The following is a 27497-nucleotide window of genomic DNA, read 5'->3' as shown; positions in this document are numbered from 1 at the left end:
CTACATTTAGAGAAGTGTATCCTCAGACAAACACACCTTAAGAAATAACTAAACCTATTATTTTAGTGTTCTCTATTGCTGAAAAAATCACCAGAGACATTGCTTTCAACATTTTTATATATAAAACAATATGCTGTTGAAATCAGAAACATTCAAATACACATTATTTTTTAAATAAAAAATACAAATAAAAAAAGGTTAGGTCTCTACAGATTTGCCAGATATACATTTTACTTTGTGCCAACATATCACAAACATTTCCATCTGTGAAACAAGCTTATATCAGATAAGACCCGTCACTTACAATAATTATACTATATATCTATACAAAGAGCCATCTAAGAATATAAGAAATTATTCCATTGTTATTTCAATACGGGACTGTACAATTTGTAGTGTTCAGCTTCAGCGTGAAGGGCAAGAAGGAGAAGTCCTCCATCTAGGAGGAGCCTTAGGCCAGGAAGTGCTGGAAGAACTCCTGAGTCTTCCTCTTTTCTGCAAAATCCTGCTTCGTAGGCGACTTCAGGAGCAAGGAGGCAAAAATGGTGGCTATGCAGAAAGAAAAACAATTATTCATATTGCATCCCAGAATATAATATCTTGATTAGCAGTGATTCTTTTTTTTTGTGGAGAGAGATATGAAGAAAGTCGATGTAATACATTATTAATTAGATAAATAAATAAAAATATCATATGTATGTTGCAACATTTAATTTTGTTCTATAGTTTATTTCATAATCAACCGTTATTTTGGGTAGGTTAGGTAAACGTACATTCTATTTAACAGAAACTAATTGTTTTACTATTAAGTATTAAAACATATTTAGTGCAAACAGTCCTTGAGTCATAATCAAAACATAATATTAAAGTGCACCTATCATGCTATTTTTAGGCAATAGCATAGGTCTCAGATATATATAAAAAACCATGTCTATGAAATGTTTTGCTCAAAATAACAAACAGATCACCCATTCTAGCCATGCCTCATACCCCTCTATTTCACTTCCTGTTTCAAAAGTGCTAATTTTGGGTATAAAGCTTTTAAAAAATAAGAAATAAAAAAGGAGGGGGCTGAGCTCATGCGGGACCCGGCAGCTACTGTCTAAACTAAATACTGCCGTGATGAAACGCCATATCATGGATTATCAAGGATTCTCTCTGAAACAGTCTGGAGCTCAAAGGCTTTCTCTCTTGCCGGTTATACCACAAGGTGAGTTCCTTTATATTTCCTGCTTCTTCACACACATGCTCTCCAGTACAGGTTAGCTCTGAGTGTTAGCGATGCTAATGTGAACACCGACCATATTACGTCCAAAACAGTCGGGCATTGTTTCTGATGGCAACTTTGTGATAGTGCCGTGGGTCCACATTTCCGATATTACGTCATATCGGACGCAAATCTGGATCAGCTCCGTTTTTAGAGATTTGGGTACGGAGGAAAAGAGAGAGGGTTTTATTTTCTGACGCTGCGTGAGTTCCCTGACACACCGGGGACACATAGATGTATAAAAGACATAAAGTGCATTTTGCATGATAGGTCCCCTTTAAAAACAGGATTTTCATTCATTTCACTTTTTCAACATGCTGACTAAAGCAAAAGGCATCAGCTCAAAAATAACACACGCACAAGTGAAAGAGACTGAAATGCGACCCGCTTCCTTTTCTTACCCAAGATGCTGACATCTAATCGATTGCTAGCGGAATTCTTCAACAGCTCACGGAGAAAGGCAGCTAAATAGTTGAACACATTTTTATGGCACTGAGGTAGCATGGAAATGATCTGAAGACAGAAAAAGCATCTTTTAAAAAGGATAATGATTTACTTGCATAATTTAACATATAGTAATTGATAAATAGTGATCAGAGATTAACCACATGAGGTCTTACTCACTTTCTCACACTGACTGGCATTGGAGCAGCTTTCTAGGCACTGCTGGTAAAAGGAGAAAGGAACCACAGGCTGCGGGAGGGCATCTAGGAAGAGAAGCAAGGCCTCTGCTACCGAGTGGTTACTGCCCGCTGCACGACAATACAGAGTCAAGGATAAAATACTAGCGCAGTCTGCATTTTTTTTTTATTTGTAGCTGCAAAAAAAGTGTGTAATACACTGTTACATTCCATTTGTTTAAAAAGTCCAGCCTCACCATGAATAAGAAAACAACCCAGTAAGAAATACTGTTGCAACTGCAAGTGCTTTAAATTTGGCAGAAGTACCCATGTCCCTTTTGTGCTACACTGTTCAAATGTAATACACATACACAAGGCTGTTTTTCGATTGATAGTAATCAATAGACTGCAACAGTGTTGAAGGATACGAAGAGAATCTGGTATGCCAGTATCAAGGCAATCCCTTATCACTGCAAATTCACTCCGGAGCCCAGGTTGCTGAAATATGTCTTCCTGCAAATAGAGGACAGAAACATTCAAACTTTGTTTTTGAGGTGTATTGGAGCTGCAATAGACTTAATTAAAAGGATTAAAAGGAAAATAGTATGTTTAAATTAGTTAGTAGAAATAAAGATGAATTCTATTGACCACATGAAGACCACTCAAAACAAAGATCTACGCATCAGTTTTTCTTCCGATTTGTTTTGTACATTTTTTGTGGACTCATAGAAAATCTTTAAAACTTTTTTGTATAATAATAACATAATCCAATTTAAGGATATAATCCCGCATACAAAAAAAATGCTCCAAAAGAACCAAATCGGACTATAGTGTTCTTTGATTTTATTAAAAGGAGAACATTTTGTTTTGTTTTCTGACCTGTTTGAGTGCACTGCGGAACAAGTGATCCACCATCATCCACAGCTCTTTAGGAATGTCTAGAGGCTTTTCTGTGTTTTCAGCGTTCCCATCTCCAGACTTCTCCGCCTGATGTGAAAAACAAACCGATCAAAGAGAAACAGTTCAGTCAAAATGGATTCAACAGTTTAAAATCAAACATGCACTGCCAATACATTTAAACTACTATGCTGTGGCCTATAAGACAACCCTGAATGGAGAAGAGATAGTTCAAGGACACTGCTCTGGACACGGGAGCACTAACCATTTCTCGAAGAGTCTCTTGTGGCATGTCCTGGATTGGCTCCTTCAGCTGACACAATGAATGGATGGAGGAACCGTAGCAGCTGGGCAGGTAGTTTCCTGAGATAGAAATGAAGTAGTCCTTTCCACGCTCCAAGTGGAGCACCAGGATGTCTTCAATCTGCTCCTGGCCAGAGTTCAGTTCAGGCGCGGTTGAACGGTTTACAAAAACCTCAAAGTCAATGTCCACAGTCCCACCTGGAGGTCGAGAGAGATGCACATTTATGTAAAGGGTAAAATAAACGGGAAATCTACTGGCCCAAAGTCATTTATTTCTTGCCATTTCACAAATGGTTTCATTTATAAGATGCTATTAAATAACCAAGACTTAAGTTAATTGTCACGTAGAATCTTTATCTTAGTAAATTATGTTTGAGTTTCACCCACAACCTCTAAAGCAGGGGTGTCAAACTCAAGGCCCGGGGGCCAAATCCGGCCCACGACCTAATTTTATGCGGCCCGCAAGAGCTTGCAAAGAATATAATATACAATACAATTGGTGTAATTGTTGAATATTTACTTTCAATTATTTGCCCTAGACTTTTGCTTTCAGACGTAGTTATTTAGGAAGATATTACCAGAACTGATAATATTCCAATGCAGGGCCAACAATGTAATATAATACATTATTTAATATATATTATATATTTACATATGTATATTTATATAGCATTAAAATGACAACCGGTCCTTTGAGTGCAACCATAATGCTGATGTGGCCCGGGATGAAATTGAGTTCGACACCCCTGCTCTAAAGCCACCATACCGATCTCCTGATTCCAGGATAATTGAAATACTGAGTTGTACTTCATAGCTCTGTATTTACCCAGCGCCTTTTTTATGCGCCCAGCACAGCAACACTCAGAGAGATGAGAAGCAAAGAATATATGCTTCATTTATCCAGAGAAAAAAAAATGCATTTAAAACTTTTTTCACCAAATGCCTGATTTAGTGATGACTTATCTTGCAAGACAAAAACCTGCCATTGTAAGTCAAAACCAAAGAGATCTGGCCTCACAGCTCATAAAGTACGTCACCATTTCTCAAACCTTAAGGCAGGAAACTGAAAGATGGTAGATCAGAAAAATAGATGTGACTCTGGGATGAAACTCTGTACTTATGTGCTACTCACCGTTGGCGAGGAAGCCTTTGGAGGGGTTGGCCGTGAGCCAGGCCTTGCAGTATGTGGACTCATTGGGTTTCTGGATAAACTCAAACTGACACGGGACCTGGCCGTCATTGAAGAGGCTCAAAGTTTCGGCCTGGTGCTGCATGTATTTCAGATCCGTAAAGTGAAACTGAGAGAAGAGGAAAGGGTTCATGAGGCACGAGAGAAAAAGTCTACTCCATGTAATGTAACTGTATCCATTAGGATAACAGCCCTTAATCAATACACACATTCATTAGTGGTAGTTTACTTGAGGAGTCAAAGGAATTGTGCAGGGCTTATCAGAGAGGCCCTGACTACACTGTAATCAAACGAGAATTGATGTGAAATGTTTACCTCACGCTTAGATAAGGTTACAGATGGAATACACTCATTCTCCATTTTGTCTATGTTGCGTACAATCTCTTCAAAGGTCCTCTTATAGTCATCAGGATTTACTTTCTTAATCTGTGGGAACAGTACAAAAACAGACTTGTAAGAGGCAGAGTAACAGTGCAGCATAAATATCTGTTTTATGACCTTTAAGTCATACAAAAAATACCCTATATGACATTTGCAAAAAAATAAAAGCCTATTAAGCGACATTTTATTGATTTCATATGGATTCCACATCTATCTCACCACAGAAACAAAATGAAAGACATTGAAGATGAAACAACGTAGAAGGCTGAATCACTAACCCCGATCTGGAGCAGGGAGCTGACTGGTTTATGGTCACTGGTCTTCAGAGCCATGTGACTCTGATAATGCTTTTGCACGATGTTCTTCCCTCTGTACAGGATACGGTCACACCATGCTGGCACGCGGCATTTTTCACTAAAGGCAGAAGAAACAAAACGTGTTCATTCTCAAGCATGTTTATAACGTTATGCATTACCTAAACTAAAGTATCTCAATACGGTGAACATTACATACTTTCTAAAGTGTATTTGCACATACAAATAGTAAAAGGTACCAGACAACTATACTCCTGAATGAGCTATGAGGCACAGTTACTGATAATCTTAAGAGCCTAAAAACAGGGTGCCAAAAAGATTTGTTATTCCTGCCTGGGCCCATTATGTTGTTGATTTTTTAAGATTTAAAGTGAGAAACCCCTTTAATATGTTTAACAGGGGAATCATGTAAAGCTAACTTTTTTTAACATTGCTTCAGGGCGCAAATATAGAGGCTATTTCCCGTTTGTATTGTATTTACATTACATTACAATATCAGCTTTCCTCCCTGAACCCCATATGTCAATCATAGGCACTGGGAGATCCTCTAGTGCAGTGCTTCTCAAAGTGTGGTCCGTGGACCACTGGTGGTCCGTGAGTGACCCTAGTGGTCCGTGAGTATATTGGTACAATTTCACATTTGAAATACATTTATTTATTTAAGTTTTTCGCACTCTCGCGGGAATATATCCGCAATGGAGCGAGCTTAAGTTTCACTTTCGATTGCATGATATAGCCCAGATAAACACCTTCATCACACATGTTGCCACTTGTTTGTACCATTTTCAGGCGATTTGTAAAAAAACGATGTGTTTTTGGATATTTGTGGAGTTAGGTGGTCCACGAGTGTTTTTTTATTGGTTAAGTGGTCCTTGGTATGAAAAAGTTTGAGAAACACTGCTCTAGTGGCAATCTTTGTGTGAATACTCGAATAAAAGTGGTTTTAACAAAGAGAAAAACAGACATTGGTGGAACTTACAAATGGAGAGATGTATGAACATATCTGTGATAAATGTTCTCTACTATACATATGCATTCTGCCATTTACAGTCAGACCTTCATATCACTTTACCTTGTATCCCACAAGTCAGAGCCGGTGTCATATTTATAGGTGGGCTGGAAATCAATGTCTCCCTCCACAAAGCCAACAAACACGGCCTCCTCATCGATCTGCCTCTTGAGCTGAGAAGTATAGAGAGCCGGTCAGTATCGCACACTGCTGATAAACATGAATAAAGAGACCCTCCTTTACCTTACCTGATCATAATTGTGCAGCGTTTCAAAGTCCTTGTTGCTGATTAGCTCCTTCACATTGGAGACGTCAAGTTCAGTGATCCTGTAGTTGAGGTCCCCAATCCATAAAATCACACTGAGGAACAGAGAGACAGACATTAATAAAAGTTAAATATGTATAACAAAATTGTCACAGTTGGATATAAAGATCTCATTCAACTACAACACAAATAACATACTACTCTAACACTTGTATACAAACATATGTGGATTTAAAGCAAAAGCATTTTTATGATCACATTTAATGCATATGACGACACTAAGTCTGTAATAGTTCATTGGTTTCATACTCGTGCTTCATGATAGTGAGTGGAGGCTGATTGGGGTCGAGCTGGCGAAACTGGAGACGACTGCAGATGTCCTTGTAGTCTTGATTACGTCTCTCGTATTCTTCGATGTGGGCAGCTAAGTGAGAGTTGACCACGCAGATATCAGAGTTGTGGAAGCGAAAACGGATGGACACAGCACCCTTATTTCCCTGCAGGTAAATGAGACATTTAGAGGGGGAAAGAGACATTTAGTCAGAATAAAGTGAGCAACATAATCTAAATCCTGAGAAATGATTTAGACAAACACAATGTTTTAGTCTCTATGAAGTTAAGTTTTCTATATTCCAAATCAAGCACACTTGGCATGCTTTAGATGGTGTGTGGTGCAACGCAACATTACAAAGGTTTCACTGGTTACCAGCCAGCTCTGCACTGCAGGGACTGCTAAGCATGGCCGCACATAAAACAATATCTATTCTGCAGGAGGAGTTAAAGTGTATGCAAACAGGTAAACGGAGGAAGCAGACAAGATTTGAATGTTTGTCATTACAGCAGAATAAAGAGTGCTAATTAGCTGCAGAGAAACAACACAGTCATTGTATTATCCCAATGTTTGTTCTCTGCTTCGCACGTTTGCTTGAATAACCTGGTGTTAAAGTGTGAAGCTACTGTTGATAGGATTGCCACACTACTTGTGTGTTATAACCAGCGTTTCCGCCAGGGTGGCGTCATGCCATCATTTGACGCCCTTATAGAGAGGCGAAGTCCCGCCCATCTACTTCCGCCCCATTAGACCTTATTTCTGAAAAATAATGTATTGAAGTCAGAGGAGAGAGTAAACGTATCTTTCGATCCCGTTTGAATTGTGCCATGAATTACACATATGATGTTTGTCAATCTTAAAAAATCATTTCCACGTCAAAAAAGTCACAGTTTGTCTTAAAACTGTTGAAATATAAGACTATGAAAAATACCCAACTAGAAAGACTACAAATCCCAGAGTCCCGGTCCCGCATGCTGGCTCTTACGGAACCGACTAACTCCCCTTGTGTGTATGCACAGCTCTCAACGTGCCCAGACTTGGAGTGATTTTCACCTCTTTTAATACTTTTCGCCTCATTCTGAAAGAAAGGAGTAAAATGTGCCAACGTGACGGCCGCCTTGGTGTGTGGTGCGAGACCAGAGTTGTAGTTCATTGAGAGCTTCACACAAAACAATGTGTTACTCCACAGTTTTACAACACATTTGTATTTTTTTGACAAACATCATATGTGTAATTCGTGGCACAATTCAAACGGGATCAAAAGATAATCTTTCTCTCTCCATTGACTTCAATGCATGATTTTTCCGAAATAAGGTCCCATGGAGCTCCCCCGGAAGGGGAGGGACTTCGCCTCTCTATTCAGCTCGGAACGCCCTGAACTCGAGCCGAGGGCGTAGTTTGGGAGCCGAAAGAGCCGGCTCTTCTTAGTGAGCCGAGCCAAATGATTCCCATCACTAATACGTAAAGAGATAGCATCTATAAAGGGACGTCTCAAGTCAAAATTCAAGTCACGTGACATGACGTGACGTCACACCTCCCGCGCTCGGGGTGGACGCCCTCTCAGCCCTGGTCTGGCGGAAACACTGGTTATAACTAATGCATTTATATGGCAATGGCAATGGAAGACCTTTTCATGAAGACAAAACCAGGGAAGTTACTAAAACTGATATTGAAACTTGGTTTGAAAGTCTCCAAGAATAAAAAGCTTTTTATGAAATCTCTGATGAAGATAAAAGTGATTCAATCAGCAGCAACAGGGGAAAGAGATGGAGATGAGGGACACCTGAAGCATGGACTCTCTTGGATCATAGCTGCTCAACAACTCCCAGATCGGAATGTAAATATTATAATATTCACAACATGGAGACCTTAAAGAATAAGCCCTTCAAATGCAGTCCTTACCATCCTCCCCATGATGCCTGTGCCTACTGTCTCAGCCTCCACGTCAGAGATGAACGCCGCATGTTCCTTCTTCACATAGAAGATCAGCATGATGCCGACCAGACGCACCAACTTCACCTGGAGAAGATGAGTACAAGCAACAATGTCATTTTTATACAGGAAAGGGAACATATGCACATTGAAATGCAGACTTTGCTGGGTAATTTCCTTTAATGCGCAGGCAGTAGAGCCAAACAAGGCAAGTGCTGGAATACAGTTTGCTGCTTAAATCAGCATCTTAATCTTATCTGCAGAAAACAGAAACAAACGGCACTTCTCAGAATCGAAGCAGCCGTGCATAGGGGGAAGCACACAGTTTGGTAAGCCTCCCTCCCTGTCAAACCTAGACAAATCATAATTCAAACTTGAAGGTAAAAAGCCATTTCTTTGGCTTCCTGAACTATACAGTGTCAGTTACAGATCAGCCATGCATCCTTCATTTAGAGCATTGAGAGTGAATGAAGAAATGTTGTCTTTAGACACCCTACGTGACTGAAAGACATCCTGTAATGGCCAAGAAAGGAGGAAGCTAAAAGCGAGATTCAGCACTCTGAGAAAAGGGAAGTAGATGAAATGACAAGGCTTTACTAAGCTCCTGTCTAACATTCTGCATAATCTAATGGTACACTGTTAATTTAAGCAGTTACTAAAGCCACAGGCTGCATGAGCCATCTGCCAGTTCCTTGTAACACAATCAAAGAAAACATATGTTACCAGCGCACATTGTAAGAAAGGTCTAACAAGCTTTGGAGCAAATATATACAGTCCCAGTCTAAAAAGGTGTGGTTAATAACTCTTCTACCATAACAATACGTATATGTTGTTGTTGCTTTTTGGATGGAGTATTGGTTCAAGAGGTGATACAAGTGAGCTCACCAGGCGGCAGTGATTGGGGCTGGGGTGAGCACACAGTCTTTGACCGAGTAGCCATGCATACACTATTGTTTTTGTTGTAAACAAATGGTATTGCAAGTAAATACCGCCGTTGTTGTTGAGTGCACAAGTTTAAACTAGTTTTACCCGGTTGAGCAATCTCTCAGTGACATTGAGTATCAATAGAAATAACTATACAAATATTTCAGGAAGGATAAAAATGAATTTAAAAAAGGTTTTTCTTACTAAGGCATACTTGGCATCTGGATGCAAGGCCTCGGACACGGCCTTCGTCCACTCCAGCTCTTTGGGAGTGTCGTTGAAGAAGAAAGCCTCTTTGCTGAGGTCAAGCTCCTGAAAACTATCAAGAAGGACAACGTTTTTGTTACTCTTGAAACTGTTTCACATGAAAGTAGCAAACTGAAACGTAGGCAGGATTGAACACCGAGCTGTGGGCACGTCCACCAGTTCAATGGTACATTCAGAGGTGTGAGCAGTATCTGTCAGTGTAATGGGATTAAGGGGAGAATTGAAAGGCTATTCTCCCGCAGGGTGGATGTGACTTACCCCACGCAGTACATGTCAGGAGGGTCTGAAGTGCAGTGCAGCCAAGGAAAGAGGCTTTCCTTCGGTGTCTGTCCGTTCACATTGTATGTGCCGAGAAAAAAACTGAAACAAAATGGGAAGGGGTGAGAAGTAAGCACAAAGGAGAGGAATACCAGGGTATATGCAGGAGTCCTGAAGTCAAATGTAATTCCTTTGAAGACCTTTTTTAAGACCCTTTCCATACATTTTAAGGCCTCATCGCCACTTTGAGTTTTAACCGGTTACATTGGCGACACTCTTTACCTCACATTCACTATATTCAGTATTGATTGTCCTTCCTCCTTATCTTCCAACCATTTGGACGCAAACTTGCATTTCCCCATAACGATGTTAACGGACCTTCGCGCTATCAAGCAGTGAGCGTGTGATGTCCTGTTCAGATGACGTCAAACCCAACGGGATGCCATAATAAACTACACAGAATCACACTACACACCTACGCCATGATTACATTCAGGCACACTGTAGAATACAACCTCTTTGGACAATGTATATACTTATTGAAAACAAGCTACAAAATGTAATACCTTGGAAAATGCCGTTTAATACTTTTTAATAGTCCTAATTTTCGCTAAATTGATTTATCAACTTGTAATACTTAAGATCCAACGGGCACCCTGGATACAAAGCCACAGTTTGATTGCACACTATTTTGAGTTGAATCTCCAGATGGTTACGGATTGTAGCAAAGCCTGTCTCTTGTTTATTTCAAATCAGGGGAGATTTAAATAGAGAAACAATTACCTCAATCTCTGTTTATACCCCTTGGTGCTTTCCTGCATTGCTCATCTCAAGAAATTATACTTTTATATTATTATACGTCAGAACTGCTTGTTGGAAAAGTGAACAGCTCCGAAAGCCCTGTCTGATGGCTGGATGCAACCATATCTGTAACTTTCTCAAACGAATGATGAAAGAACATTCAGACCAACTTCTACAAGGAACTAGGGTTTGAAGATCTCGGTTTTCTTTTTAAATGTTGCCAGAGCTATCTGTGCCTTTTCCTGTGTACGACCAAATGCAACACGATGATTGTCTTCCAGGAGAAACAGTCAGAATATGTGTGTTGCTAATTGCTATCCTACTTTTCACAGCCCTTTTGTAAGTAGCGGTTATAAACACTTTTGATTTCAGACGTTTATACCTAGACACTTGCACTAATAAACAGCTCAACAGAGGAGCTGTCTACACTGCAAGGAAACAGAATAGAATAAAAAGAGACCTCTGAGCAGCCTCACTTAAACATAAGGGACTTGGAAAAGCACCTAAATTGTGACCTTTTCATTTACCTTCCCATTGAGATGTATTCTCTACATTAAAGATCAGCCTTCTTGCATTCAATAGCCCTCTTCTCTGACGTTCAGGCAGCTGCTGCTCACACTGCTGCGCAAGAGCTCTTTATTTTGTGCTGACTACCATGGCACAGTAAAACCCTTTCTGCCCAAATGGCACCTCCCTTAGCTTGAAAGATGCTGAAGATGTTTTATATCATAGTCTAGGGAGTACTGTTTTCATGACGTACATATTTGTATTTTCAGTATGTACTGCAATATAAGGAAAGCAGGCCTTGCACGTGATTCCACAATGATTGCACAATGTCAAGTCAGAAACTTAGCTTTTTCCGATTAAAAAACTTTTCAGGATTATAAGACAAACGGCACATAATGCGTCATTCCTTCTGTGTATTGCCTTAAGGGTCATGCGGGGTCAGGAGCACTACACGCACCTTACACCTCATTCACACCAACGCAACTCTGGTTCAAGCTCCGTGCTAGAGCTTTTCATCAGAACCGGTTCTTCGGTTTAGCTCCGGCTCTTTTCACACCGCCCAGAGTCCGACTGGTGCTGCGTCATTGCGTCATCGTTTGCGTCATGACGTAACCGTTTGCGTGCCTGCTTCATAAAGCCAAACCGCGCAGAAACCCCTCACAGCTGACACCGACAACAACAACAATGGCCGATTGTGCTCCAGCTTCCTCTGTACCTCTTCGGAAGACCAGATTCCCAGAAGGTAGCTGGTCTCTTCAGTGGAGCACTGCTGCTTGTTAAGTTTCTCCATCGTTGTGTACAAACTGGATAAAACGCCGGCTTTTTGTAGTTGTTCAGGAGTTGATCCCGCCCCCGCCCCCGCCTCGACGTTAGCGTGACGTATGTGGTGCTTTTGCTCTCGCCGGACAATTTTTTGGTGCTTGAAACGAACCGGATTCCGGAGCCAAGAGGCTGCTCCGCTGCGGTGTGAACAGGAAAACCGGGTGCTTTTCAAGCTCCAGCTCCGAACCGGCCCTGAAACACCGTTGGTGTGAATGAGGTATCAGAGATGTTGCAACACACTCACTTGTCTAACACAAGCACATTCAGGTTCACACATACACACAATTTAAAGACCACAATTATCATGAGCTTCATGTCTGGTGTGTGGGAGGAAATCAAAACAGCCAGGGGAAACGTGTACCCAGCATGCAAATTACACCCAGAAAGCAATGTTGGAACAAGACATGGAAACTTCTGGGCATCACCCACTGAGCCGACATGCTGCCAACGCCACACAAACGGCTCCTTGATATTCCCAGCTCTTACCTTTTACATTAAATAGCATTTATACAGTATGCCCCTATTGAGTTATAACAGAGTTTAAAACGTCTCTAAGATTCCTTGTTTCATTCCAATTAAATCTATAATTGTTGTTTATTCTTTGCTAAAGTCTTGTGTGCAAGTAAACATTAGGCACACATTCCACCCACATGCCTGAACCAAGCACATGTATGTTTATGCAACACATTCAAAACAAGTTGTTAAATTACCTGAAGTTCTGTAGGTAAGTGTAAATGTCCTCATTCTTCATCAGCTCACACTTGATGAGGTTGTCGCGCAGGCCGAACTGCGGCATGGCGAGTATCTGTGCTTTGTTGGACGTGGTGTGGCTGGAGGAGCGCACCAGGTCATCCCGGTCCTCCCGACTGGAGAGGCCCTGACTGAACACCAGGAGAGAAGAGAGAGAAGAGAACAGTGAGGCGCGGAGCTGAGACAGACCAAGATAGAAACAGGGGAATATTATCAGGCTGCTGTCATCTCACGTACCCTAATGTGAACAGTTACATGCAAACCTTACTGCATCAAGCAATAGCTTCCCTAAAAAGCTGGAAATAAAATCATGACAAAGCAGAAAGCATTTCACTCTGCTCCAGACTAATGTACAGTAGAGCCTCGCAGTGATAAAAAGAACTCAATCTATGAAGTAAAGCTCTATTTCCATGTTGCCAATGTGGAATGAAGCTGAGGGGTGAGGAAGAAATGTAATGGGACCCAACCCTGTAATCTTCCAGGGAAAAGCTGCAACTAAAATCCATCTTACATAAGCATATAAAAGCATCTTAAAAGTGTCAGCAATAGTTTCCAGGTACTGAAGTGAGCAAATTTGCACTTTGACAACTTTAAATAAATTAAACTCATCTTCAGCAGCTGCCAGGCAAGTACGCAGTGTGTGTGGTAAAACTGGTTGGGGTAAGTGATCAAATCAACAAAATTCTGCTTTGTTACACACTCATACTTCACTTACTAACAACATAGTATAAGTTTAAGGCTTTAATCTTCAAAAGTAAACTTTTAAGCTTTTTTGAGTAATATTATAGAGGCACAATGTGAAGTGTTTGAGCTCCAGTTGTGATATGGAGCAAGGTTTTGAGTTTGTCCCCAATTCACGGATCTACAGCAGGAGGTCATGTACCAAGGAAGACAGCTAAACATGGATTATGTAAAGAAAATAAACACGTTTTAAAACATAAACTCTCTATTAGAATCTGGGCAAACATTTTGGATTATGGAAATATACCAAGATCTTTATATGGATGTGAGATCTGGGGCCCGCTCAGTCCAAAAGAACAGGACACATGGGACACATGGGACACTTGGAGGCACTTCACACTGAATTAAGATGAAGTACTTTTTGAAGTACCTTCAAAGAAACCAAAAAACGCCTGCCAAGCAGAACTGGTAGGTTTCCCCACTACTTTTAAACATACAAAAATAGGCAAAACATGTTGGGACAGATCTTAATTCAAGGCAAAGTGACACATTCTGTTCAACAAATTCAAAAAATGCAAGAACTAAATCCAACAAACTCTCATCATCACTGATTCAAAACAAAGTCATACCAATAACATACGAGTCAATCAGAAGATATTTAATTTAAACATTGGAAACAAGAACCCAAAGAAGACCATTACCGTTTTCGTTTAACATTTGCTGAGTATCTGCACTGTGCAAATAAACATGTATAGGCCTGCCACAGCCTCAGATCCCCTTAAATTAAGGGTTTCTATAAGTACTTGTATTAAATGTAAAAAAATACAAGCACTGACAGGACTCAGGGGAGCGTGAATGAAAAGTCGTTTTGAAAGAGGCTTTAAAGACTATCCCAGCAGGGAAATGGCCATGGATGTATAGAGGAAGTCAGTGGTAGCGGACAAAGGTAAATATGGAGGAGATAATAATAATATGAGTCAACCATAATGTAAAAAAACATAGTTGTGTAAAGAAATGTTGTCTTGAGCGCTCTCACATGTGAATACATAAAAAGGCCTTACCTCTCTTGGTTGGAATATGCTCTGGACTTCTGCGTGCCACTGTTAGAAGACCCTTTGTCCCTTTCTAAAGATCCCTTTTGGTCTGATGGTTTCTCTGTTCGGGAAGAGAAGGAGCGAAAAGGAAAATTCATTTTTTCATTGGTTTCAAATGTTTATCAGATCATTAACATAAAAGGTCAGCATTGGAGCACAGCTTTTTTCGTCCATCAGAACTTCCTGCACGTTGATCCCAAACTGCAATATTCTTTGCCGGTTGCGAGTTAAGACTGTCAAAGCGTCGTGCTAGCGGCAGGGAGTCCTTCCCATCAACATTATCTTAAACTCAGCCCCAGGTATTGACAGCCTGGGACGAATCACTCTTATGAGAAAGAAGAACTCAACCCTGAGCAAACACATTTTTCAACTGATCGGGAGAACATTAACTAATAATCACTCGGCCATAAAAGGGCAAAGACAGGTTTAAATTGTCGTGGTCAATCGACTGTAGCTGCCTTTTGCAGTTGGTTACAGTTAATGCATCCCAAGTAGCTGATTTAATGGACGGGTGTGAGGTATGAGACAGCATGGCCCCTGTCTCCTGCAGCTTGGCAGGGAACACAGCTGGCTGCTCTGAAAGGGAAGCCCTGGTTTCTGAGCAGGAAATTAAACTCTACGAAGTTATAACGTGCCACATTAAGAGTGCACCTGACCAGAATACGAGATACACAACAGGCTTTTATGTTGGTAATCTTTTTATAACATGACTGTATTTGGAAAACTGAAAGTCAGCTTGACTCTCTTTCCAGTTTGTGAGCAACATTTACAGGGTTCTTACACCTTTTCCAAAGTCAAATTCAAACACTTTTAAGGTGCATTTTCAAGCTGATGTAAATTACATATTTATATACTCAAATGATTAGTTCCCTAGCTCACATTAAATCAGATGTTCTTTATGCTATAAACAACCAAGGACTTGGACAACCAAGGACTGCTGACCTCTGGGTGAGTGCTGCTTCCTACCTTCACTGGACTAACAATAGCTAATCCCAAACTGTACTGCTTTTTCCTTGCGTTATTTGCCGCCTCCCTACCCCCTCCTGCGTATAACAAATGTGAACCGCCACTACTATCATGTGTGATTATGAGGTCTCTACACAAGATGATTACGCTACATTCCACTGGCAATGTGCACACAAAACAAACTAGGCATTGTGACTCACTGCTAGCTCTGGGCCGTGCTCTGATTGTATTACTACTGATGATATCGGGCAATGTGCATGTTCATCCTGTAGCCCTAGTTCTGACCTGTGTCCTGATGTCAATCTTTGTCACAATGATCTGAGTTCCCCTGACGTCTGCTCTCGTAAAGCTTTAGGTTTTCTACATGTAAATGCTAGAAGCATAACAACAGCCGCTGTTGCAGTATAAGTATAAGTAGGAAGGCAGATATAGCAAAAGATGAACGTAAACGACAAACGAGGCGATCGACATGTTATTATTTCGACATGTTATTATTTCGACATGTTATTATTTCCTGGTAAGTCAACAATGGGTCCTCGCCCGGGATTCCTATGACGAAAATAATAGAATGTCGCCAGTTGGCATGACTCACATGACTCACTTTATACACTTTTCTTGTAAGTGTTTCCCCGGTACACAAACACAATACACACAAACACACTCGCGAGCTTCCCCGAGACCAGTAATACAAACGAAAATGTGTCTTCGGGGTCAATGTGACTGATTTCGATAGCGCAAGTCACATTTGGTTTAGGCACGAAACATACTACCAGTAGAAATACATTGCTTTCAAAATCGCTCTGTGTCGAATCAATAGATTATATTTCGTGACTATAACACGAAATGCCGTGAGTGCTTCATCCTCTGAACACCACAGGATGGCGACTGTAACGCACATAGTAACATAGGTACGCTCCTCTGAAATGATTGTCCCCTGCAATTATTATTATTATTATCCCTCATCGAGTTCGCTATTCAGCTCGCTAACGTTAGCTTAAACAAACGTAACATGCAACGTTAGCCTAATCTAAAATGCTCTACTACGGCGTACCTTTCATGTGGCTCGTCAGCGCAGACTCTCCCATCGTGAACAACTGAAATTATTTTTTTAGGGCAGGAGGCTACTCGTGGGCTTGACCCTCGTCTTAGCCATGGCTTGTATTTGTCTTCTGCTAGCCAACGCTCGTTGAAACTGCAACCTCCTGGCACACAGTCATCCATCACTCTCATCAGAATGCCCAGGTCACACGTAACACAAACACCTGCAGGTCACACGCATAGCGCGGGAAGGCCGGAGCGGAGCTGTTGTATGTAAAAGCGAAGCAATTAAGCGCTCCGACCTCTTTATTTACTTTTAATCTAAAAAGCGAAGTAAAGCATTTACAATTTCAAGCACCATTCCCAAAATTCAAGCACCTTTCAAACACCTCATAACATTTCAAGCATTTTCAAGGATTTCCAGCACCCGTACGAACCCTGCATTTAACTTAAGAACCCTGCGGCTCTAATACACTGACTTTAAGTGACTAGACATGGATATCAACAGTACTATTGCTAAAATAAATATACAACAATTTACAAAACGAGGGCACTGAGGTAAATACATAAAAGGGAAAGGAAATAAATATGTGAAACAAAGGTTATTGGGAAAATCCTTTAACAAATGCTTTTCAAGAATGCAAATTCAAGTTAAAATAGTCTGACTGACAAAGCTTTGTCCATCAGCCCAACTTCTGTAAGAAAGGTGTGCTTTTCATCAAGGCTGTGTCGAGCAACACTCAAGTCTGAGCCTTTTTCTAACAAGAATAAAAAAGGGACGTTCTCATCATTCAAACTTTACTACGAAAAACAAAAGCGTTGGCTTGTGTGTTCAAGTTCTGAGAAAACTTCAACGTGTCAGAAATGCTTACGCTCTTTGTTTCATTTGGTGTGAAAATGAAAAAAAGACAATCGAGAACCAAAACAAGGTTAGGGTGTGCAAGGTCAAAAATAAGCACCACTTTTATAATCCTAGAGGGAACGCTTGACATTTTATTCCAAATCAGCATCTTTGGCATTTGCTTGAAAAGGGAAAGGGAAAGAACATGGCCGGTTGTTTGATCGCCAGCAAACTGTGAAATACTTGACTGTGCAATACTTCATCCAGATGGTGAACATCTCCGTATGCACCCACACCAAACACACCTGTCTTACTGAAGAGTTCTCAGGTAAAATATGAACAAATAAATCATGAGTATCAATAACCCCAACTCTTGGATTGCAAGGACTCCTGTTGGCTAAACCATAAACTATTATAGACCAAGTGTATCCTCTTCTGCTTTTTGCGTTGCTAACCTCATAGTACAGTACATGAAACAATACAAACTGGCTGGCAAATAAGACATAATATAAATCTTGAGGCTTGTCTTGAATTTACAAATGGTTGTTATTATCAGAAAATCTCTCAGATCGTGAATATAACTTTTGGGGTTTTTAAATACACTAGTCTAGTGAGTGACTGTTCCCTGCTGCATGCACTCTGTTATTGAATATAACCACCGTTTCTTGCAACCTCAATAAGGCCCCCAAGGGTTTTGAGTGCAAGTAGCTTGGGTTATTTGAAAGGGCCCATGTCATGCATGTTTTTATGCATGTAAACGGTCTGCAGAGTCAAAAACCCTCAAAGTACACCGTGTAGCGAGTAAAACTCTAACACAGAAAATACCTGTCTATATGCTGCCCCAGAACGCCTCGTTGGACATTTCTCTTTTTCCATTTGTTTCTTCCGGGACCCGCATGACGTCATGTGGTTCCCGGAACCAAAATGGACCAATTTGTGGAGCACTTCACACACCAGGAGGGGTGGGGACCTTTAGCGTACATTTTCAACTAACAGGTTGGTAATAGACGAGTTGGGATGGCGGAGAAATGCTCTACCCATTCTCACAGCGTTTATAAACCTTTTCTTACTCAATATCAAGCCACACTTATTGTTTTTACTTCGGCTGTGAGTGTTTGTGTGTGCTCAGGATGAGTTTTGCGCTGTCCCGCTGTATCGGCGACACGGAAACCACACCAGTAAGCCAGCTCAGTGAGCAACGAGCCTCGCAACGTCCCGACTAATCAGAGCACACTGACAAGCCGTTTAGGACAGCGAGTGAATACACTATACAGAGATGCTGTTTGAGAAACCAATGTGAGTTTGGAACATTGAACAATATAAATCTATTCTAATATACCTCAACAATGGAAATATGATCAGTAGAAATGGCCATGACATGGGACCTTTAAGGCATATTTTACATTCCTGCTCATGCTTTAGTGTTCGTTAACAGCTAATGAGCTTTACTAAACTTTCAACCACCAAGCTGCAAGTTGCATGAAGTCCGACCAACTGCAATTTCACACTCTATCTGCGGCTGATCACAAGTCAGCATAAATGTCAAATTGTATCAGGCCTCAGGCTTCTCAGTATTAAAACAGTCATAGCTTTACTGCATCTGCACAAAGTTCAACTTTGCATGACTTCCCCTCATGATTTAAAACTATAGGTAATGTCACTGATGATTAACCTTTTTTGTATTTTTTCTCATCTCATTCATCTTTGATCAAAATACATTCACTGAAGTACTGTACTTGAGTAACACTTTAAGGTACTTTACTTAGGTATTTCCAGTGTATGCTACTTTGTACTTCCACTCCTACTATTCAAAAGGTACATATTGTATTTTTACTCCACTACATTTATGTAGTACCTTTGAATACTTTGCTTTTGCAAATTATGTACAATAATCAACACTTAAATAAGACTTTAGTTATACCCCAACAAGCTACCCTGCAGCATACAACGTGATTAAAACTAGCTGCTCCTTTACCAACTTGAACAACACATTAGTACATCAATAATCATAATCAAAACATATAATACATATTATTCTGAAATCTGCATAATGAGTACTTTTACTGTTGGTACTTTGTTGGTAAATGTTGATGCCAATACTTTTGAACTTGAGTTACATGTTTTAATTAAGGACTTGTTCTAACAGAGTATTCATACAATTTCTACTTTTAGCCTACATAAGTACACGATCTGAGTACTTCTTCCACCCCTGATCTTGTCAATTATACGCTAGGATAATATGCAGCTGAATGACAGAGAGACTTGTCTAACGTGTGAGTAGACAGTAATGAAAAAACCTGCTTCTCATTGAAAGGGCAGTAGGAAGAAAGTTTACAGACAACTGATTTGAGCTGGCTTAAGTTAGCTTAGAGGACGAGCCACAAGAGAAAGTCCATCACCAAACTATTTAAATAGCACACTGCACAAGCACCACGACACAAACAACGACTCACTTAATGACACAATTCCGTGTCACTAAAACACGTTATTGCACCACCAACCACAACAGGTGTGTCATTTTCACATAGCAACATGACCATTTAACCGCATTAGCTCTTAAGTTATGAATGTAACAACCGCCTTCACTGGCTAACATTCCCGGTAGCTTCATATCGAGTAAACAGATAATAGAAACTGGTAAAAACGAACTCATATTCCGCTTGGCTCTTAAACTAATATGGCTCAAATTAGCTTATTAGGACGAACTACCATCGATGCTACTCGTTAGCATTTGCTGGGAAGCTTGTTAATTAGCATAGACGGAATGCTTCAGAGTAGTCCGATGGCGTTTCGTTTCAGCACCTCGAACAACAGTGTAAAGAATAGTTTTCATACCAGAGTCTTTCATTATCCTAGACATCTCCATGCACCGCTCCCACGCATTCTGAGCAGAAGAGCAATGTCCACTTTGTGTCAGACCTGCCCATGCTAACGTTGTAGGAGGAGTTTAGCTTCCCCTACTGCAGAGACACAGGAGGCTGGACCATGGCCTGAACAAACAATAATCTACTATGCAGAAAATGCGACCGGAAAATACTTCATCACATCAGGAAGTTAAACTCATGCACATGTACAGTCTTTTAGGACTAGCTTGATGATAAGATTTGCATATCATAAACATTAGATTTGTTTTTGTTCCATTATTATATATGCATCATAATCATGCACTTTATAAACTGCATCGGTCTAATCTAGCATGCAAATACATATTGCATGTAAATTGTGTGAAATGGACTTTCCACATACAAATTAGACATTTCACAACAATAAAGGTGTCCTTATTTGGAATATTGTTGCAGATGTTTTACATGAGGTTGCCTTTTTTGTGTAAATTATTTAATATCTTTATGGTTAGAAGGTACTTACTTTGCCTGGCAACTTAATGTTGTAATTGTAAAAACAATGCACAATTTGCTGTCTACGTTCTGGAAAAAATCTCCCTTCCCTTTTTACAGTTTAGTCTGTGCCACATTTCAACATGAAAACCTTAGAACCTACTTATATAAACTGCTTTGTTTTTTACTTATAACTCAAATCATTATGTTGTATTTTTGATTTGTTGTTGTAGGAAGGCCTATTGTATAATCCAGAAATTAATAACTTACTTTTCAGGAAGAAATGTTAGCATGTAATAGCAGAAAACGAATTATTAAACATTCATAATAAGTGCACTGCATTTAGTTTTGTCCCGGCTATGCTGTTTTACATGCTGGCTCACTATCACCATAGCTAAATTAAATGGAGTCATGATAACTGAATTTTCTGCTAAAACAAATCTAACTTAATGTGTGACTATCGTCTTTCTCCACATGGCTCTTTGAGTCAGCTCATACAGCTCATAGGTTGGGCCAACTGCATTTAAGGGAAGTGGTACTTGCAAAACCGCCGGGGATATCTTGCAACCCTTTGATATAGACTTTTATCTGTGAGGCTATCTATGCCAAAAAAGAGCAAGCACTTAAGTAATACAAATAACTATCTCCTGTTATCCACTGCACTGTCAGGCCTATTCCAAATAATTGAAGTTTGATAGGAAATGAAATTCTGCAAATAAAAACAAGATGACAAACCTGTTTTCTTGTGCTCGTTGAGTTGAGTGAGTGTTGAGCCGAGGGGAGAGGGGGCCTGTTTGACAACTCCCTGGCCTCTGGTGTTTTTGTGGTACTTGCTGATCCACTCGAACCTGGGTGCCTGTGTGGTCGACTTGCAAACATCTAAAGAAAGACAGACATAGAGACACTTTGTGAGTGAACAATACAACAAGAACCATATCTGAACTCCTGCTTTGTTTTCAGGCTAAAGTACAGAAGGTATAGCAACAGCAACCGAATAATTAATGGTTTAAACAAGAGTGTTTATTCATTTACTCAACTTAAAGCATTTATATTTCTTGCTCTTACATCTGGGTCTTACTTTGAGGTTGTGAGACCATTTCCCCAATTTGTATTCTAATGATTAACATTTAAATCCAAGTTACAGGACGCTTTTATCTGCGTACCTTTACCACTTCCCACACTCTTTTTTTTAAGAACAACAGGTGTCAGGTCATTTCACATTTCCATCCCTGGTCTGCCTCACCAGATTAACACAGTGTGGTCACCACAACACACAAATAGCAAATCAGTCTTCCTCTGTGCTCATGTGAAGTTTCCACTGTGAAAAATAGTGAGCTAGTGGCAAAAGTGACACTCCCCTAAGAAAACAGCCTGTCTGTTAACCGCCTAACCAATTCCATTCAGAGGAACAGAGTAAAGAAAGGAAAAAGGTGTTCAAGAGAAGCATAACAAAAAAAGGTACATGTTCTGTTTAAACTGTTCTCATTTTCTGCCATTGCCAACAAATGCTACACACACCATCCAGACTCCACCTCTTCTCTCTTTGTCAGCATCTTTGTCTTTTTTGTCAGCCATGTGTCATGTCCAACATAAAGTAACTGACAGATGAAGTAACCAAACCTGTTAGTGCTTCTAAAATTGGCACAAGTTCAAGTTATCATCCGTCTCAGACATATTTCTGTGTACCGCTTTTAAATGTTTTTTCCAATAAACTTTAAATACAGGTTTTATATAACACAATGTCCACACGGGGCAGATGAAGACTGGCTGAGCAGGTTTCCTCTAAACAGATGGTCAGAGCAGATTATTTGTACTTCTTCACTCACAACATCACCCGTGGTGTCCCTCAAGGATCAGTTCTCGGCCCCACCCTCTTCACACTCTACATGCTCCCCCTTGGCTCTATCATCAGCCGACATGGAGTATCATTCCATTGTTACGCTGATGACACCCAACTGTACCTCAGGATCAACCCTACCTCCTCTGCAGCCCTGCCTTCACCCACACTCACTGCCTGCCTGGAGGAGATACAGGCGTGGATGAAGCAAAACTTCCTGAAACTCAACAGCTCCAAGACCGAAGCCATTATAGTTGGCACCCCACACCAGGTTCGGTCATCCACCATCACCACCATCACCTTCTCCGGCCAGGACATTACCCTCTCCTCAATAGTCACCAACCTGGGTGTGAAAATGGACGCCCATCTGACCTTTGAGCCCCACATTAAACAGCTGTGCAAGAACTCCTTTTACCACCTCAGGAACATCGCCAAACTCCGCCCCACACTCACTCTGTCTGATGCCGAAAAGCTGGTCCATGCCTTTGTCTCCTCCAGGCTGGATTACTGCAATGCACTCCTCATCGGGATCCCTAACAAAAGCATCCAGAAGCTCCAATACATCCAGAACAGCGCTGCTAGGATCCTGATGAGGGTGCGCAAATATGATCACATCACCCCCATCCTTAAAGCACTACACTGGCTACCCGTGGAACTGAGGATCGAATTCAAGGTCTCCGTCCTCACCCACCAGTGTGTCCATGGAACTGCCCCTCCCTACCTCAAGGAACTCCTCACCCCCCTTACCTCCTTGCGGACCACCCGTTCCAGCAACTCCAATTTCCTCAAACCCCCCAGGACTAAGCTCCGTACTATGGGAGACCGGGCCTTCTGCTCGGCTGCTCCCAGCCTGTGGAATGCTCTCCCCGACCAAATGAGAGCACCACAGACCGTGGAGGCTTTTAAAAAAGGCCTCAAAACCCATCTCTTCAAAAGAGCCTTTGCCTAGACTTTTTTTTTTTTTTTATTTATTTGAATTTTTTTTATTGCTTTTTAATTAATTCTACCGTGTTGTGTAATGTTTATTTATACTGTTCATGCTCACTACTTGTAGCACTTCGGGATTTGCATTCAAATATGAAGTGCTTTATAAATGGAACTCATTATTATTATTATTATTACAATGCCCCCCCCCCTCTCAACCAACTTCCCCCTGACTGCTTTTCTGTTTTGTGTTGTTTTGTTTGTTTTTGTTTTTGTTTTGTTTGTCTACCCTCCCTCCCAAATGTAAAGCGTCTTTGGGTTTAAGAAAAGCGCTATAGAAATAACATTTATTAATACATTGTTTCGAAAATAAAATCTTAAAATATGAACCACCAAACCCAAATGTATGCAAAAAGGGGAGGGTTCACGTAAATGTACTATTTGTACAGAATCAGGACATTTTTTTTTTTTTACATTTACAAGAACTTCATGGATATTTTCAACGGCTTTGAAGCAATTACAGCAGGACATCCTGTGAAAATATCCCACATCTCTGAGGGCTGACCTACCACTCCACGCCCTGTTGACCTCACTCAGGAAGAGCCGGGAGTGGGACCCAAAAGGAAGTCGGAGCTCTAATTCCTCCTCCTGGTAGCTTACTCTCACTCTAGTATCAGCACCTAGAAATCAGATGAAGAACAAAGGAGTAAATACCATGTTCAGTTTCCTTCTGTGGATCAGTAATTTAGCACATTATGATTAAGCAAAATGGACTCACCCACGACCGCAAGTTCCTCTGGTGAAGAAACTAGAAAAAGAGTGAAGGGTGAGAAATGTGTGCGAGGGCACGTCTGAGAAACGACTGTAATTATATCACTAGAGCCCATAGCTATTTAGAGAACGCATTATTATCTGCAATAAGGTACGACATAGAGAAGCAGCTCACCCTCCACAACAGCAAAGTCGAGGGAGATGGGTATGATGTCCTCCAGCGACACGTCATCAGCAGTAATAGCCATCCTTCGATGGGTATAAATAAAGATTCTACAAAATATGACAACAGGAATTATATGGCAGTGTGATGCACATGCAGGGGTGGACAAGATAAAAAGACACCTTTATTAGAATGCAATTAAAACCACTTCAGTACAGGCTTGCGACGTGGCAATAAATGCTTCCCTTTTCATATATCAGTTTGTTATAGAGGCTGATGCAACTCACTGGTCATTGTGTCAGTTAGGGCTGCTCAATTAATCGTATTTTAATCGCAATCACGATTATGGCTTGCAATGATTACGAGAACAACGTAATTGAAATAAAACGATTATTTTGTATTATTATTATTACATTTTTTTTTTTATTGGTTTTTCAGTTGAATTATACTTAAAGTTTAAAGCACATGGTGGATTTAATTTCGGCCCGCAGGATAATTTCTAATTACTATTAGATCTGGCACGCCGGTATATAGCACGCCTTCACTCAATCCTGAGGGGTTCCTCAGCTCAGAGCCCAAACATCGATGAACTTGCACCCAAGATGAGATGCCAAGTATCTGGCTTGAACTAGCATCACAGAGCAGCACACTGAGTTTACATGGATGTTTCCTTCTGGGCATATTTGGTTTTTCTTTGAGGGAAATTGTTTTTGTTAAGCTGTTGTTGGCCTGTGGGAAAATGTAATCATAAGAAATGACTATGCAGATAGAGCCATAAGAAATGAATGCAACTGATTATTTTATGTTTAATGTTGTTTTTATAGGCAATAATTTAAGCTTTGTTAGTTCCAGGTTTAATATGTGCAATAAGTTAATTTCAGTTTTGCAATAAACATTGAACCAGTCCGGCCCTCGACTAGTACAGATTTATTTATTTTGGCCCACTGTGTATTTTAGTATGACACCCCTGGTTCAGGGTAATCAACTGTTAAAAACATACTGTTCACATTTTTTTTCTCCAATAAATTGATGTTTTCAAAGTAAATGGATAATCGTTTTTAATAATCGTGATATCAATTATTGACCCAAATAATCGAGATTATGATTTTTGCCATAATCGAGCAGTCCTAGTGTCAGTTTGTGTTGTTGATTGCATGATAGTCACTCCCTCTCCTTACACAATTAGCCTACATGATTTTGAATAATATACAGGAGCCATATTGCAGCTAATGGGCACCATATATTTTTAAGACTTACGCATGCTCTTTTGTAGACTCCACCAATCCCAGCAGTCTGCTCTCTGTACCGTTATCAAAGAAGACATCGCATTGGACAGCATGTTTACAGTTTAGTTAAGGATAATGTGGAAACATGTTCTTGTGTTTCTTCAGTGGCACCTTTAATATTTAATATTTCTGGTTTTCACTAATTTCTTTCTGTACAGTGGCAAACATTTTAAATGTGTTTTCTTACAGTAAGTGGTGCTTTTAATTGAGTATTTCCATTTCATACTTATTCCTTAATTTTCATAGAGAAATATTGTACTTTTTAACCGCACTTTTTATCTGATGGCTGTAGTTACTTTGCAAATGATCATTTACATATTACATCAACAGTTTATAAAAGATCGGTGAAGTTTGACTTCTAAAGAAAATTGTTACGGTTAGCTTCCCCTCCACCAGATGCAGCATTACATTGCTGCTTACATGTTTGTGCTTATTAATAATAATCAAAAAGCGGAATATAGCATTTTCTGCTGCAAAAAAGTACTTTTAATTTTTGATAATATTCATGATAATACAAGGACTTCATCAAATGTATGAATCCATTACATTTGACTTGTCATGAGTCATTTTTAATAATTATTTTGTAGGTTTACTGAAAGTAAATTACTACCCCTACTTGCTTCACCACTATCTTTACATTATGAAACGCAGCAGCTGGTGAAACAAAGTGCCATCTTGTGGCTGAAAGGTCTCACTACATACATTGGCACAAATCCCTGGGAAATCACACCCAACTAAACCCACACACACTATAACATCGTACAGTGTGAATGCACAGCCCGGATTGAAATCACAGTGAGGTTGTGGCCAACTATAAATAGATGTTAACCGAGTGGCAGCGCCCTAATCTGACAAGCCTCTCCCAGAGCTCTGATATTCTTTCAATTCAATTTGAAGCAGGAAATCCTTCATTTGAAGTGTTTAAAATCCATAAAACAGCACGGGAACTTCGCAAAGGATACTATAATGCAGTTTTCTTTCCTTTCCAAAGTTTCTTGAATTGCGACGGATTGATCCATGGTGAAGATTTGCGTGTCAACTCCTGCCTCCACACTTCCCACACTCGTAAATCCGCGGTGGAGCTTCGAGAAACTCGAGCTATTTCTCTGTAAATGCACAGCAGGAAGAGAGACACTTCAGGAGCCTCGTGTAATCCGACATTATTCCCTTCAAATCCAGATGTGTTCTTCTTCCTGCTGGTCCGGCCCAGTCTGCTGCCACGCACTGGTTCAGGATCAGTGCTCTGACGTCACATCTGGGCTGTCATCAACTATTTGGATTAGGCCTCAAGCGTTTCATCATAACCGGATTATGTCTCACTATGAAGCAGATACAACCCAACAAACAGAGTTTTGTCAATGTTTTTCTGAGGTTTTATGATCCATCAGGTCAAATTGGTTTAAATGGATTTATAGTTTTAAAGGCAAACAACTTGTATTACATATTTTCAGTATAAAATAGGAAATATACTTTTATTTTGAGTTAAATGTAGTTTTTAGTACAATAGTGAACTTTTTGTATTTGCAAATGGCCGTCTTTTTGGAGGACTAACATAAAGGAGATTTAAAAAAAGAAACATAAATAAGACTGACTGACAATAAAAAAAAGGATTGTATTGTTTGATCAGCTCATCCCCTATCTTGTTTTTTTATGTAAAACCTTACGCTTAACATTCATCAGTAACTATATAAAAGTAGAGGTAAATCCACTTAGTTACGTCACAC

General features: G+C 40.3%; 1 protein-coding gene across 2 annotated transcripts; it reads right to left on the bottom strand.

Annotated features, from left to right (window-relative positions):
• Positions 1 to 105: 105 nt before the first annotated feature.
• On the bottom strand, positions 106 to 26720 carry inpp5b (inositol polyphosphate-5-phosphatase B). 2 transcript variants are annotated; one of them, XM_034102689.2, is made up of 22 exons: positions 25745 to 26720; positions 24500 to 24597; positions 24332 to 24361; positions 24123 to 24233; positions 21528 to 21671; positions 14580 to 14673; positions 12798 to 12968; positions 9958 to 10059; positions 9637 to 9751; positions 8479 to 8595; positions 6555 to 6742; positions 6229 to 6340; positions 6044 to 6153; positions 4936 to 5071; positions 4592 to 4702; positions 4220 to 4385; positions 3050 to 3285; positions 2767 to 2874; positions 2316 to 2400; positions 1892 to 2019; positions 1669 to 1780; positions 106 to 549 (listed from the first exon to the last, which is right to left on the bottom strand). In XM_034102689.2, the coding sequence occupies exons 2-22, from the start codon at positions 24570 to 24572 to the stop codon at positions 452 to 454; spliced, it is 2547 nt and encodes an 848-aa protein (XP_033958580.1). In that variant the 5' UTR covers positions 24573 to 24597; positions 25745 to 26720; the 3' UTR covers positions 106 to 451. The 2 variants fall into 2 exon arrangements, with proteins under 2 accessions (XP_033958580.1, XP_033958581.1); XM_034102690.2 differs by lacking the exons at positions 21528 to 21671; positions 24123 to 24233; positions 24332 to 24361; positions 24500 to 24597; positions 25745 to 26720 and adding an exon at positions 20293 to 20407.
• Positions 26721 to 27497: the final 777 nt, after the last annotated feature.

Source organism: Pseudochaenichthys georgianus, chromosome 16 (genome assembly GCF_902827115.2).
Source record: "Pseudochaenichthys georgianus chromosome 16, fPseGeo1.2, whole genome shotgun sequence".
Lineage (NCBI taxonomy): Eukaryota > Metazoa > Chordata > Actinopteri > Perciformes > Channichthyidae > Pseudochaenichthys > Pseudochaenichthys georgianus.
Note: the sequence above shows the minus strand (reverse complement) of the source record. Positions and strands in the feature narration are given on the sequence as shown.

Bases quoted from the DNA above. Each gene is read 5' to 3' on its own strand.
- inpp5b (XM_034102689.2), bottom strand. From the start codon at position 24,572: ATGGCTATTACTGCTGATGACGTGTCGCTGGAGGACATCATACCCATC. The intron at 4,386-4,591 runs GTAAACATTTCA...CTCTTCTCTCAG, and splicing joins TAACCTTATCTAAGCGTGAG to TTTCACTTTACGGATCTGAA. The intron at 2,020-2,315 runs GTATCCTTCAAC...ATTGTCGTGCAG, and splicing joins TGGCATACCAGATTCTCTTC to CGGGCAGTAACCACTCGGTA.